This window comes from Erpetoichthys calabaricus, chromosome 3, assembly GCF_900747795.2.
Source record: "Erpetoichthys calabaricus chromosome 3, fErpCal1.3, whole genome shotgun sequence".
NCBI lineage: Eukaryota > Metazoa > Chordata > Cladistia > Polypteriformes > Polypteridae > Erpetoichthys > Erpetoichthys calabaricus.
In genome coordinates, this window is record NC_041396.2 from 117,616,264 (window position 1) to 117,632,747 (window position 16,484).

The window sequence follows — 16,484 nt, forward strand, 5'->3', positions numbered from 1 at the left end:
CCGTTAAGGGTTGCCACAGTGAATCAGCTCTTTCCATATTACTCTCACTGCACCACTCGGAGTATTTATATCACTGTATCTGAGTGGGGAATCACAGCAGCAGCTGATTGGAAACAGAATTATCGGTATACAGCATGAAGCAGACGCTGCCTCAGCCACGGCAAAACGCTTCAGAGACTTCCCTGTACGGACTTCGCGGTTTAGAAAAAGTTTCATTCCAAGAACTATAAACGCACTCAATCAGTCCATCAAGTGCTCCTTGTAGAACTGTAAGTACAATTACCTCACTGTAAACTTGCACTACAGTTATAATATTGCACAACCAGCGCCACTTTATAAAGTGCATATTTACATATGATGACAGTATCATTTTTAAGATGAAATGCAGCAAAATATGTTGATTATATTATACAGATAAAACTTTAACTTCATTTAAATAATCTGTATTGTTAATAATTAAACATGTGAGAACACGGTGCCGCAGCGCTAGCTAGTTCAGGGATTGTTCCTGCATTGTGTTGCATTCTTGTTGGTGCTGACGCGACACTGGAAGGATAGACGGATAGAATACAGTAATCCCTCACTACTTCGCGGTTCACTTTTCGCGGATTCACGACTTCGCGGATTTTATATGTAAGCATATCTAAATATATAACGCGGATTTTTTGCTGCTTCGCGGGTTTCTGCAGACAATGGGTCTTTTTACTTCTGGTATTTGCTTCCTCAGTTGGTTTGCCCAGTTGATTTCATACAAGAGATGCTATTGGCAGATGGCTGAGAAGCTACCCAATCAGAGCATGCAGTTAAGTTCCTGTGTGCTGCTGATTGGCTCAGCGACGGAGTGCTGCATTAACCAGGAAGTCTCATCTCACTCATTCAGCATTAACGTGCTCTTGCTACTGCATTCAGGGGATTATCACCTTCATCGTCATCATTTTTACTGCGCAGCATATTCATCACCATCATCACGTCATATATAGCTACGTGTACTTCGCTATACAGTAAGTGTAAACTTATCTACCGATTTCATATTGCTTAGCAGTTGTCCCTGTTATTAATAGAGTAAAGGGTGGGTTGTAAACAATACAGGGAGGGTTTAAAAACGTCCAAATACATGTTAAATAATTAAATAAATATGGTGTCCCTACTTTGCGGAAATTCAGTTATCGCGGTCGGCCTTGGCACCTATCTCCCGCGATAAGTGAGGGATTACTGTAATTCAACATGTACTACGAAGATATTTCAATGTTCCTTAAACGTTTTAAAGAATCGGCGTTCTAAGCTTACAAATGGCTTCACGTCTATTACAGAGCTGAATGTGTGGTGATTGGGTATTTGGACAAAGAAAAGTAAGGACAGGAATTGGAGGTTAGTACGTTTGAAAGAGACAGTACTTCTGTAATAAATTATTTCATCGAAGGTTGCATATGGCGCAGCAAGCCTCTTGCGTGAGACATGAAGCAGCACTGCACCACCATGTTCCCATGTTTAATAACATGCTTTCATTCCTATCATCATGAACAAGATATCACGTATACATCGCAGTATTTTAATTATTCAGACAGCTGTAATATCACGAATGTAATGGATTATGTGTCCTGTCGGAGAAAGAGAAAGCCCGTTTAAGAAGCAGGTAGTGATTCACACACATAGAGCACATAGAAGATCAAATACAGAACAAAGCATTTAACATGCTACTTTAGTTACAATGGGATTTGAGAAACTAGTAAATTAAACGATTTTAAGATGAAGTTTATGATGTTCTACTTTAATGGCAAAATAAACTACGTGATTAAAGTTGACATTTCGTGCTTTTTTCACCACTGTGTGCCTATTTTTTTTGTCTGTACCCTAATAAGCTTTCATATGACACTCAGACGGTGGGCTACAACTCGCCTTTTCACGGCGACTTTGATTTGTGATTTCTTTTTTATTTCGGGCACTGTGCGACTTTGTGAACTTGAGCTTTCGAGTTTCTCCGACACTATGTCACTCGATCAACTTCCTTTTGTTGATTATACCACTGTTTAAACCAACAAATAGTACGTTTTTCCTTTGCCTCCACTTGGTATTCGCTGAAATTTTTATATTTTCCCCCGTGCTTTTGCCATTGTCTTTTCACAGAAGGCTATTTATATTGATTTTCATATTCAAAGAGGCGTAATTCTAGGAGAAGTTGGGGCAGGCCAGAAGGCGCGTGCACATGCATTACTTTTCACGCTGATCAGGATTTATGTAGCGGAAGAACGTGGAAGTTTGCGTACGTACAGATTCCTGCATCTGGATTTTTTTGTGCATACGCACATTCCCGCTTTTGTGCTTACGCCATGTTACAGTGTGAGTTCTACGCATGGCGTTATACATGAGGCCCCAGGACTGGAGTTTTCCACCGCTGACCTAGAATGTATAAAATAGTTTTATCCACTAGATGGCGGCAAAGAGCATGAGATAAAGATGAATCGGCATTTATTTTCATTACAACATGCCGTCAAATGTCGTTTTTTTTTTTCCAAACCATGCTACCTATCGAAATGTGCTTCAAACCTGTTCTGCACATGTGCAGTACACATTTCACCTCATATGTCACAGTACCCACAGATTTATGCAACCAAATGTTGGCTAATAGTGAGTAATACCATAAAAATGTTATGTTTATTTCGTCGTATTGACTTTTAAACATAAATATTTGCTACGGTAGCATATTTTGACAAGGCAACACAAATCGTCAGAACACCAGCAGTCGCTCTTCTCAAAAGAAATTCCCTGCCAAAGTGTGTTGGGCATTGTTGATGATTTGGATTTATGCACTGCCAGATGAGGATTTTGGGCTGTCAGAAGAAAGTGACAATGAGAGTGCTACTGAAAATCCATTTTTTTTAGTTGTATGGTTTTCACAATGTGGGTAATAAGGAGTTTGATGAAACAGAAAAAAAATGATGCCTCCAAAGAGTTAATGATGTAGAATGTACCTTGTTTTGAAGCTAATGAAGGTAAGAAATCTGGGAAAATAGAGACACAGCTGTTTTAAAAATATTGACTCCTCTTTCTGTCAGAGAACCGCCATTAAATTTTCATTATCCTATAGTTTGTCAAATATAACAATCAGGCTTCTAGGCTTTGAGGCATTTGATCCACATATGCAATAAGAAGCTGAGATCTCAGTGTCAGATTTAAAGTCTTTTCCTATTATTATGGAAAATAATTCAGCTATGAATTTCACTGGGTTTGAACTTTCACAGTTTTAAGGAAGTATTTTGATTCTGATGTTGGTCCTTCAAACAATTTTATTTCTATTGGTGGCGGATGTCAATTGTTCCACTTCTTTAATACGAGTTGAAAACGTTTGCTTAACTTCTTCTAGAAGAACATCAAGTACTTAATCCTCAATTTTGCTCATATTTTCCTCTACTTTTCAATAATTTTTTGCTATATTTTCATTTCACTTTTCACCAATTATTTAAAAGTTTCCCCCTGAGGTTTTACGTTTTGGTTCAGCTTATCTATCTTCTATATCCTTCTTTGCTTTATATCATTCATATTTACACCTATTGCGGTAATCACCTTCAACTCAGACAACATGACTTCATTTCCACCTTCACCGTGCACCAAAGTCAGATCTTCATATCCTGTTTGAGTTGATGCTCTAGGTCTGAAAAGACCTAGAACAGAAGATGGCATGGCACTACCTAATGTTTAGTTTTATTACTAGGTGGCAAATATACAACCTATAAAGACCAAGAAATTTACGCAAATTAATGAAATTACACCAGCCTGGTCAACAATGTAAACAGAATCTTCCTATTATTACTCCTAACTGTTTCTGTAATGCCTTGCTAGGACATGATAAATCTGTAGCGAAATTTTCCTCAAAAGTGCACTGCATCAATACTCTAATAACTAACCTCAATGCATATAAAAAAATCTATACAGTGTGGCATAAATGTGAAAAAGTTAATTACCATTTCACCTTTAAATGACAAATTTATTAAAACTATAAAACAGACTATAGATTAAATTAAAAAAAATGCACAAAGTGGCGCTAATGTTAATAACTTAATTTCAATCTCGAATACCCATAACGCTCCTACAATTCACTTCTCCTCTTCCGAGACCTTAAATATGGCCTTATTAAATGTTAGCGTATTAACCAATATGACATTTTCCATCAATCATCTTATTAGTGATAGGAAAATCGATTTTATTGTATTAAGTGAAATGTGGCTTAGCTCTGATGGTGCGGCTGTTTTAAGCGAATCTGCCCCTCTGAATTACAGCTTTACTCATGCTGATCGCCAAGGTAAGAAAGGTGGCGGTTTAGCAAATATTTACTCACGCCAGTTAAAGTGTAAAGATGCCAGCTTTGGTACATTCAAGTCCTTTGAGTATCTTGTCGTTGTTATTCAAGAAATTTCTCAGTCTCTACTATTGTCCGTGTATATACATCCTAAATACAATGAGTCTTTCTTTCAGGAATTGTCAGACTTGATGTCAATTATAATTACAAACTATGACACAATCCTAACAGTTGGTGACTTTAATTTTCCATATTGATAATCAGTGTGACCCGAAAGCAAAAGAATTCATGAACCTCCTGGACTCTTGATTTGAACCAGCACGTTAGTCTGCCAACACACAAAGCAGGGCACACGTTGGATTTAGTAATTACTAAAGGACTAAAAGTTGATGTGAGGCACATCGTTTATATTAGTTTATCAGACCATTTTCTCTTACTATTTAATTTAGAAATGATAGAAAAAATTAACGAGAAGCATATTGTTAAAACACGCTTCTCTGATTCATCTGCAGCTTCAAAGTTTACAAACATTTTAAGCAACCAGTCCATTTGTAGTGCTTACTACAATAGTAAGGATAATGTAAATAGTAAGGTGGAAAATTTTAATACTAGTGAGAGCTGCCACTGACATAGTCGCTCCTGAAAAGACAGTTAAAAAATCCTCCAGCACAGTTACACAATGGAAGACCCAAAGAGTGGCTGATCTAAAGAAAACATGCCAGAGAGCGGAGCGTAAATGGAGAAAAACTAAACTGATTATCCACTATAAGATATTGAAGGCTAAAATAACAGAATACAACAACATAGTCTGTCTTAAGAGGCGCTGCTATTTCCCTAAAATTATAAATAACAATGCTAGTAATCCCAGAGATTTATTCTCTACAATTGATTGTCTGCTAAACCCAGTTCACTCAATGGAATGCCTCTAAAAAACTTCCAGTGAAACTTGTGAGGCTTTTGCTATATTTTTCAATCACAAAATTAATTATATTAGAAATAATATAGTACATCTCTCCAATACTGATCTTCTTAAACCCCGGTACTCCATTTTAAACAAATTAAATTCTTTCACCAGGATAGCTTTACCTGATTTATATAAAATAATTTCTCAAGTGAGACCCTCCACCTCTGTCCTTGACCCAATACAAACACGTTTTATCAAAGAAGTATCCGGCGTGCTAATTGATAGTATTCTTGACATAGTAAATTCATCATTAGATACGGGGGTCTTCCCAGACTGTCTTAAGACTGTTGTAGTTAAACCCCTGCTCAAGAAAAATAATCTTGACTAATGTGCTTTTGATAATTTTAGACCTATTTCTAACCTGCCTTTCTTAAGTAAAATCATAGAAAAGGAAGACATTATGCAGCTAAATGACTGCCACAATAAACATGCTACTCTTGAGAAGTTTCAATCAGGTTTCAGAACAAATCACAGTACAGAAACTGCACTCATTAGAGTAGTAAATGACTTGCGGGTAAATACAGATTAGAAATGCAGGAGGCCATGTATCTGTTCTCATCCTCTTAGATGACACCATTGATCACAATATTCTTAGAAATCACCTTAGTCCATGGGTGGGCCTCTTTGGCAGTGTCTTAAATTGGTTTGAGTCTTACCTGGCTGGCAGAAAATTCTTTGTTAGTTGTGATAATTATACTTCAAAGATACAGGATATTCTATATGGTGTTCCACAAGGATCTATCCTGGGTCCACTATTCTTTTTGATCTACATGCTTCCATTAGGTCAGATTATCTCAAGGCATGTGAGCTATCAAAGCTATGTTGATGACACACAACCGTATTTATCAATAGCACCTGATGACCCCGACTCTCTTAGTTCACCGACACAATGTCTTACTTGTGTTTCTGAATGGAGGAGTAGTAATTTTCTCAAACTAAATAAGGAGAAAACAGAAATGTTAGTGATAGGCAAAAATGGATATAATGACGGTATTAGAAATAAACTTGATCCATTAGGATTAAACATCAAGAAAAGGGTAAAGAGTTTAGGGGTAATTATTGACTGACCTAAATTTTAAATCACATACTAATCAGATTACTAGGACAGCATTTTTTCCACTTAAGAAATATAGCAAAAGTTAGATCTCTTCTAACATTGCAAGATGCTGAGAAATTAGTTCATGCTTTTGTTTTCAGTTGGCTAGATTACTGTAGCACACTCCTCTCAGGACTACCCAAAAAAGACATCAATTGATTACAACTAGTACAGAATGCAGTTGCTAGAATCTTGACTAGGAAAAGAAAAACCAAGTACATCTCTCCAGTTCTGATGTCACTACAGATACTGCTTATAGTTTACAAAGCCTTAAATAATCTTGCTCCATTCTATATTTCAGAATGCCTTATACCTTACACTCCAAATCGTAACCTTAGATCTTCAAATGAGTATCTGCTTATAATTCCAAAGAGCTAAACTTAAAAGAAGTGGTGCGGCAGCCTTCTGCTGTTATGCACCTAAAACCTGGAATGGCTTACCAACAGAAATTTTCCAGGCTAATACGGTGGAGCACTTTTAAAAAAACTGCTAAAAACTCATTATTTTAACATGGCTCTCTCATAGCTTTATTTTAGTTTAACGCTGATATTCTGTATATGCATTTAATTATCATTATCAGTTATGGTGGCTCTGAAATCCGTACTAACTCCTACTTTCTCCACTGTTTTTTTTTTTTCTGTTGTGGCGATCTATGCCACCACCACCCAATCAAAGCACCATGCTGTCTCTACAATGATGGATTGAAAGCCAGAGGGTCCACATGACCATCATTATCAAATTCTTCCATATGAAGCCTTAAAACCATGAGGACTGATTGAGATCATTTATGTTAGGTAATGCCTACAGGGGGGTAGGCTGTCTCTTGGCCTGGAACCCCTGCAGATTTGTTTTTTTCTACAGCCGTCTGGAGTTTTTTTTGTTTTTCTGTCCTCCCTGGCCATCAGACCTTACTTTTATTCTATGTTAATTAGTACTGCCAAATTTTTATTTAATATTTTGTCTTTATCTTCCTTCCTTCATACTGTAAAGCACTTTGAGCTGCATCATCTGTATGAAAATGTCCTAAATAAATATTGTTGTGGTTGTTGTTGTACTTCTTTATATGACCTGCTTTGTGCCTTTTTTTCCTGCCTTCGTTTAACTTTGTGATTTTTTTCCTAGTTTGCCTATGAAGTCGTTTGTTGCATAGTTTTGATCTGATTCTATGCAATGTTATTTTCTTGAAATAAAAATACTAAAAAACATAAGATAAATCAGTACAGAATCAGAACTTAAATCAACGCCTTGCTGTTTGCATTACTATAAGATAAACGATTTTATCAGCTAACATTGTAGTTTGAGCAAACAATATCATGTCTTGTTTAAAAAAGTTAAGCAAAATGACACCTTTTATTGGCTAACTAAAAAGATTACAATATGCAAGCTTTCGAGGCAACTCAGGCCCCTTCTTCAGGCAAGAGAAAAGAAAGGAAAAAAAAAAATCAGTATAGCTTATTTTTATTGCAGCTGCTTTATCAGTTCAGAATCAAAAAAAGTTTGCAAAGCCTACAGCAGCTTGTCAATCGGTCCTTTAAACTCTCCTATTTATACATGTATAACTATTTTTAAAGGAACAGTTCAGCACAGTGAATTTGAATATTTATTCAACCTCTTTAGCATTTTCTTTATCCCCAGAAAAACAAGTCAAATATATGAAAGTTTTTTCAATGAGAAAAAATGTTATTACATGTAACAGAAACATGTAACTACCAAAATGTCAACATAAATAAAGTAGAAAAGGTATGTCTATTGTCCACTGCTGTACCAATGCAGATTTAGTACAAGTCCTTTATGGGACATGTTTAAAACAGTCACAATGTGGAGCCCAATTTCTGTTTTATACTTGACTGCAATCATTTTGCCCTTTTGTCACACAGGGCGTATCACAGCGGTTCATTTGTATAGTCCTATATATCAGTTTCAACACCTGATGACTAAGTCACACTGTCATCATTAGTACTCAATTTGTGCAACAGCTCAGTTTCAGTTTGTGCTAAAACGGCCTTTACAGCTTTTCACCTGTCGTTTGGAGTGAAATTAGCAGCAATATTATTTGATGTTGGAACAATGTTGTCAATCTCCTGTAAAATCAGTTAATAAAGTACATTTTTACTTCTTGAACCTGTCTGCCTTCTACCTGTGTTTTTTTTCTTCAATTTGTGTCATATTTTTAAATGGTTGGACATAAAAGCTATTACTTTCAATGAAATCCTTTAGTTTTCAAAAGCAAATGAGGAGAGATGTCTTTATTATCAGGCCTTGAAACTCTTTGTCTAAGCAATTCATCAGAATTTATACCACAGACAGTGGCATAGGCTGAAGGTTGGCCTTTGAAAAGGTGTAGTCCACCCATATAACGATAAACCGGATTATGAATTGTGAACATACAGGCAAAAGATTAGAAGCTGTTTGTTGATAGTGCATAGGTGTTGTAAACAATTGGGACTTCCACTTCCTGAGGACTTTATAACATCTTTTAGTAGTCAAGTAGTACTCTTCAAATGTATGAAGTAAGTGTGTTTTCTAATGGCATTTATGTGTAAAAGCAGTTAGAAAATACTTTGATTTCTGAAACCTGTCTGTCATATGTCTGTGCTTGTTGTTTTCCTTATTCAACTTGCCTTAGATTTCTAAAAAAGTTAGGCCTAAGTGTTCTATGAATGAAATCCTGTACTTTATAAGCAAATGAGGAGAGATATCTATATTTTCAGGCTTTAAAAGTTAACCACTTCATCTGAGAAAGTATGTACATGATGGGTTAACGAACCTATCATATGTCTGTGTGTAGTGTTTGTCCCCACCCCCCAAACTCCCCAGCACACCAACAAGTCATGTAAACACTTTTTCACCCTTTTTTGGTGTTTATCAATAGAGGCTACCATGATAAGATAAGAAATTGCTGATAATGTGTATTATTCTAAATCGTTCTTGAACATCATGTTCAAATTTAGGCTGATCTGTCACAGTAGTATGTGCAGCAGTGTACTGCCATCTCATCATGTGTCATTTGTTGTCAGTCAAAATAGGTCACATTTGGTCCAACACTGACCTAAGGTCAGGGATCCTGTTTTATCATAACCAAACAGTATGCATTACTTAGTTTTGGATTGTACGTTTGCACAAGAAGCTGTCAGTGTTTGTTATGCTTGCATTCTGTGTCCAGCAGTTGACACATGTCATTGACAAGTGGAATGCGACTTACTGCCTATTGCTAACTGCATTCGGTTAGCTGCAAATTGCTTATCTGCAATTTCCAGTTTGCTGCAATGCCTTTAATATTCCCGTTTCATGATTTTCAGGTCAGTCGGCTTTGGATAGCTGCTTAAGTGGAGTCGACTGCACTTGACTTTATGCAAATAGGGACCGTGCAAGTCATGTGCAGCTAAGCGAAGTGTGCGCTCTACCGACATGCACGCAAGTGGAGTCAACTATAGTTGATACACTGTACAGAAAGAAACAGAAACATGGGGAAAAGCAGGACATTGATGAATTTGGTGCCGAGCGTTGGACAGTTGAAGTTCTTCCTGACATCATCAAAGAGTATGATGAACGTGATATCTTCAATGCTGACGAACTGGGCTTTATTGGCATGCCATACCCGAGGGAACATTAATGTTTAAACACCATGAAGCTGCTGGGACTAAAGTGCCAAAAGACAGACTGACGCTGCTACTGGCCTGTAACATGGATAGAAACTGGTGCACGATGTCAAAGCGGCATGGAGTAAAAAAAGAAAGACAAATATATGGGACATTCGGTATAAATTTATGGTATTTGTAAAAGTTAGCTTTTTTCAGTTTTATTCTATCAATCACGATCACGCTGTACCCCCCCCCCCCCCCCCCCCCTCACCCAGACCCCTCCTGATCTGACTCTAAGTAACAGCGTCAGCATAAATTCACACCCGATCTGACGCTGTTCGTTTTCAAATATTACATTAGTGCGATGAGGTTTTCGGATTGGTACTATTCAGATCATAAAATGATTTCTTCAAAATGTCATATATATATTGTCTCTTTCTTTCAGGTGTGTAATAGAAACCACAGCACAGAGAGAAGTGTGTATATTGCAACAGGTACACACATGTCGTAAATATAGGAAGGACGGTCCTTGCGTGTGTGTGAACTGTTAACATCTGAATTTGATGATTGCACATAGCGTGGAACTGACCTCTCTGTACTGAACTGTTAACATCTGAATTTGATGATTGCATATAGCGTGGAACTGACCTCTCTGTACTATTCTTTCCTCTACATGTCCTGGAGTACAAAAGAAACAGCACCACACAGCAACATGGAGACTAGCAAGATCGGGGAAAAAAAAAACACGAGATCACTGATTACAACCGCAAGATGTTATGTGAATGAATATGAATAATATGAATAATGTTGCATCCGTGCCACAATGTTTTCCGAAATGTACTATACAGGTCATAAAATGAATAATTCAAAATATCATATATACCTAGGTCTCTGTTTTTCATAGACCATCATTTGTGTGTCAGCTTTTATCCCTTAGGTCCAGTTCCACTGCCAAAAAACACCACTCACATCTACAGTTATTCCCAGTTTCAAATAAAAACTAACAGTGTCAGATCCCTAGGGTGGCATCATGTATCGTGATCGTGACTGAGAGAATAAAAGTAAAAAAAAAAAAAAGAACAGTAACTTTTACAAGTACTATAAATGTACAGCTGCTGTTACAGACACAAACCAAATGTATGTGTGTACTGTATAATATTAACAATAAAAGCAGCTCACTACTGAAAGCGGCAAATATAGGAGTCAGTCGGGATCGAACCAGGGACTCTTGATTACAAGTCAGCAAATCTTACCGTTATGCCACGGAAGCTTGAAGCATTTGTAAAAGTGTTTCTTTGATCTTTGGACTTCAGGCTTCACACATATAGTTTATGCCAACATTTTGTCATTTACTACTAAAATATGAAAATTTCTGTTTTAACAATGTGTTTACACAGATTATTGTAGAAACGGAACACACATGAAATGCATTTGTTCCAAATAACGATCTATTCCACTCTAAAACTCCAGCACTTCACTTCCAGATAATCAAGGCATGAGCTGGGAGAACTTTGTGCACGTTCTGCGGCGGTGGGGAGATGGAATAGCAGGCTGCTTGCTTCTGGTCTTATCGGCACATTAACAGGACAAAAGACGCTGACGGAGAGGTGCGATGGGATTTAAGATGGGCCGGATCTACAAGTTTTTTCGTAGGCTCTGATAATTCTAGTGTTAATTCAGCCCATGGACCAAGGCATAATAGAAAATTTCAAGCGAAACTACTGATACCTCATGCTTCGCCGTCTGATGGCTATCATGGATCAAGGTGACAATGAAGCAATTGGGCTGGCCTGTAAGCTGACGCTACTTGGCAGATTGCACATGCAGAAGGATGCCTGGAGTCATGTCAGTACGTCAACAATCGTTAACTGCTACAGACGGGCAAGCTTCGTGAAAGCTGTAGAGGGAGATAGCACTATCCCAGTTCCGGGTGCCTCAGCAGCAGTTGTGGACGATAGCAGCAGCATGGGGCTACAGCTGTCTGGTAGAATGTCAACTAATGACTTTGATCGTTTCGTTGAAATTAACAGTAATGATTCTCCAACAAGTGCAGATAAAACAGATGAAGAGATATGTGAAAGCTTGAAGGCGTCTACTCCAACTGCTAATCAACTCGAAGAGGAGGAGAGACTGGACGTGGCCAACGTCGATGATGTTCAGACTGCACCTGCCATGGCACTGACGTTCGCTAATGCAAGTGAAGAGCTTGGATTTTATACGAGCCTACCTAGAGTCAACTTGCTGTGATTCGTATGAAACGTTTTATGCACTGTCCAGCCAAATTTATGACCATTGTCTGAACCAGGCACAGACAGCAATAACAGATTATTTTCGTCGCGTGTGAACTAACACTGAGTAAACGACAACATTGCTTAATTGAAAATTAGCAGCTGTAGACCGGCAAGGCTGTGTGTATATTACATGTACTGTAATCTAATTTGACTATATTACAGTAGATGATTAAACTATATTTGATGCTGGTTAGTAACAATACGTTGCGTTTATTCCTTAGCTCTAGGCACTGCAGTTAGGCGCGTCCTTTATAAATAGGCGACCACACTGACGCAATACATGCATAAAGTGCATACCTAGCATGAAGCACATGGCTCACAGTCTATTATAAGCTAACTCAGCTTATTTGCAATCTCTGCTTACCTGCAATTGGGCCTTCAGCCCCCAAACATTGCAGCTAAATGGAGTGCACTGTACTTGATACTCGGTGCACAGCACGCCCTGTGGAATGTGACTCATGGAATTGAATTTGGCCACATCACCACAACTTTCACATCAGTCATGGTGCGAGTGGCACCTTCTCACATTAGTGTATGCAGTGAATAGAACCTAAAGTGGCCTATGCAATGTGCTTCACAGAGTTGTTAGTGGCCATGCCGCTATCTTTTCTCTGAAAGGTACAAGGCTAGGAAAAGGAGTTGCAGGCCAAATTTGGGGCCACTGTGGTCCGGATGTCCAATTATATGGGCAGTTGACAGAGACCAAAATTAAGTTTGAAAGGCCAGGGGTGTGCTGATTTTTGTGTGACAGACAGATAACCCTTAGCATTTAATATATACAGATTCAAAATGAGATTTAATTCTACTGTACCACAGTGATTCACATCATTTTTAATGGTATATTGTGCCAGTAACATTCTATATGCCAGTAAAGAACAGAAAAAAACTGATACACACTGCTCAGGTTAGCACAAAGCAATGAACTAGTTATTTAAAATGCTGAAACTGCATAAACTCACTTTATCAAACAATTTAGCTTTCAAAGAGTTAATAATTCAGTTGCTACGGTCTAATTACTTTTAGGAGTTTTTCCCCTTGTAGGTAATGTGCACATCTATGCTCTAAATGTTATTCTTACACAATATACTTTACAGGTATAAGATGTCCGTGGATAGACTTGACAAACAGCAGGACAATACATTTTGTGAGGTTCATGTACCTTTTGGTCATTTCATTTTAATTTTCAAACATAATATTGAAAAGCAGAGAAACACTTCATTAATCTTTAATAGTATGGTTGGGAAAAGATTATGTATAAACAGCTTGACTTCTATCTTCTAATCTGCAAAACGAAATACCACATTAAAATACATATTTTTCAGGTGTTCCACTGTAACATGCACAAACTGAAGTATGTGCAACTACTTACTAACTTGGGTCTACCTGGTGATTATGAATCATTACTTTTTTTTTTTTTTAAAGAACAGCAGAGTTTATTGTCAAATAATATGCACGATGATGAACAACACACTTCAAATCTAGTTAGCCAAAAAGATTTTGAATCCTTCTGTTATTGTTTGTTTATAAGTGCTTAAAATATGTGAATCCTGAAAACAAAATATGTGTTCAACCAAGCAAAGTCATTGTTGTTGCTGTGGCTGAGGGACAAATGAAGCTGCAGTGCTTTTATGGACAAATCAAGAGAAATAATCTTCTAATGAGCAGGGGTCAGTAGAATTGAACTCATAACAATTTAATAAATCAGACCAAGATGCTAACAAAAAATTAAAACACACATGGCATATGTCAAGTCTTGCACTAAATATCACTAATGGTCTCATAAATGATATTGTCTGGAACTTGCCCTTTCTGTTATGTGTTCATAATGATCCAGTGTGACATTGCACACAAGAGGTTAAATCTCCCATTCAATGTTGCCCATGAAAGTGTATAAGAAATTAATCTAAAAAAAAAAAACTGTAATAATTCCAAACATTAAACAGAATTAATTGAGATATTCTCAAACATGATTCTAAATGTTTATAACAAATAATATCTGAAATGAAAGTGCACAAAAAATTAACCACAGGAAAGCTTAGACCTACACAAATGTACCTTGTGTGTTAGAAGTTAAAAAACAAGACAAAAAAAATGCAAGTACAAGTGTTTGAAATCAGAATTAATCTTAATGTAGTATTACTTAGCTCACTCTCTGTGATATGGTGAGAACAATTAGCAATATGAGAAGACCATGGATTAAATCTGTTCTCCAGATTGAGAACAACTATTTGGGATGGATTGAAGATGATGGGTTTGAGGCACCTCTCTTCGAATGTGTTACTGAAAAAAGTAAGACTTCTCTGAAGACAGACAGAGCTGCACGGCATAAAATAAAATGGACGCACCCATAAAAGAGGAACAGTTAAGGCCTTAAAATGATCCTCCAGAAACAATAAGAAAATAGAGAGTTAAGAACTAAGGTATTAAAAGCAGCAGCTGAAGAAGATCTACCAAAACAATATATTATAATTACAAGAGGAATATTATGCACAACACTGTAACTGCATGAGCGATCCATAAGTCTCAGAGAGCCTGTTTCCCTGCCACATATGTAATTAGTCTACTTTTATGATGAGAAATTCCATGAAGAACCTAAACTCATAATAGCAGAGTTTCTCTTTAAGTCATAACGACGAAAAAAAATTAGAGCCACTTTGGACTATTAGGATTACTAAGATTAAAAGTCCAAAAGGAAATCTTGTAGACTCTAAATAGTAGATTACCTCTAGTTTTGTGTCCTGGGTTTTATAATTATGACTTATCAATTGAAAGAGACAATACTTACTCTGTGGGTCTGAGGATCATAGAAAAAGTTGGACCAGTTGGGATCAGTCTGCATAAACCGGAATTCAAATAACTCTCGTAAGCAAAGAATCAAAATATTGCCACATATCTAAGAAGAAAATAAGGGAAATAAATAAGGAAATGATGATGCTAATTAAATTTGTTTACACATTTGACAAGATACAAAATTAACCCACTTAATTACAATGCATAATCACAACCTATGACGCTTTTAAGTTAAGAACCATAAAAAAAAACAAAAAAAAACTAATCTTTAAATGCAAAATTTATTTTATAAAAAGTGTATTAAATATAGTTTGTTAGCCAGAGGGAGTGAATCTAGCAGCCTGTGATAGTATCTCAGAGTTGGATATTGCTAAAAACAAGACACCTAAAGAAAAAAGGTCTCTTATGATAATTTAATTACAGTCTACATTTTAATAGAACACAACCTGAACTTATTATACAAAAAACATTTCATATACACATTTCTGTAATTAGATTTATACTTTCCTGCAAAGGCAAACCTAAGGACAGAAGGCTAAATACTAGTGTGGAGAGTTGCTCATGTACTGAAGAGTCTATAGCTGGAGGTGGAAGCTGCCGTCGCACTTTTCCAGTCACTGTACTTTGTATATAAAAGTCAAATCGAATGTTATCTTGATTTATTTACTTATCTTCCTACAGCATAAAGTCGCAAGTAAACTGCAGAGCTTCCTGTGTTTGATCGACACGGGCATGCTGACAGTACATGTGTACTGAAGTGACTTTAGCTGCAGGAGGAAGCTCCTGACGCACCCTACACAACTGTGTTTGATCTTATTCAGGAAAAGTTCCCAGTCGCCCCATGGGAGAAAGACTTTTCGGGTATGCAAGCTACTCTCCACGCTAGTATTTAGATGTGGACGGTGCAAGTAAATAAATCAAGATAAGTAACATTCGATCTGGCTTTTATATAAGTAACATATAAATGCTTCTTATGTAAAGACCATCACAAAACATAATCACAAACAGGAGTTTGCAGGATACAATGGAGAAAGCTCTGTAAGCCGTGCTGTTTCTTTGAAGGACAGGTGATTGGCAGGATGACGCTGGACCTTGTTTCTTGCGGGGTGGGCTTCTGTCCTCTTTCTCCGATCTGAGTTCACCTCTGTTATAGCTCGTCTTTATTTGAAAACAGCAATGTCAGATCAGGCTGAGCGTGAACGCGACTGGGAGAATAAAACTGAATTAAATAAACGCTAACTTTTACAAGTACCACACATTTACAGAGGCGTTTACAGACTCAAATCAAATGTATGTTTTTATTGTATAATAGTAACAATAAGAACAGCTCACTACTCAAAACTTTTATTTTGGGACACGTTAAGACACGAACCCAGGACCTTCTGAATAGGAGTCAGAAGCTCTAACCGCTGTACTACCCAAGAAATCGGGATAACAAGCAACACTAACCAGATTTCTTTTTCTTTGG

The 16,484-nt window shown here is 37.1% G+C and overlaps 1 protein-coding gene across 1 annotated transcript in view; it reads right to left on the reverse strand.

The window, feature by feature from the left end:
• Window positions 1–16,484, reverse strand: part of LOC114644763 (atypical kinase COQ8A, mitochondrial-like) — a 257,203-nt gene that overhangs the window by 58,851 nt on the left and 181,868 nt on the right. Inside the window, exon 12 of the mRNA XM_051924269.1 lies at window positions 15,012–15,119. Within this exon, the coding sequence (XP_051780229.1) occupies window positions 15,012–15,119 (108 nt within the window). The remainder of the gene's footprint in view (window positions 1–15,011; window positions 15,120–16,484) is intronic.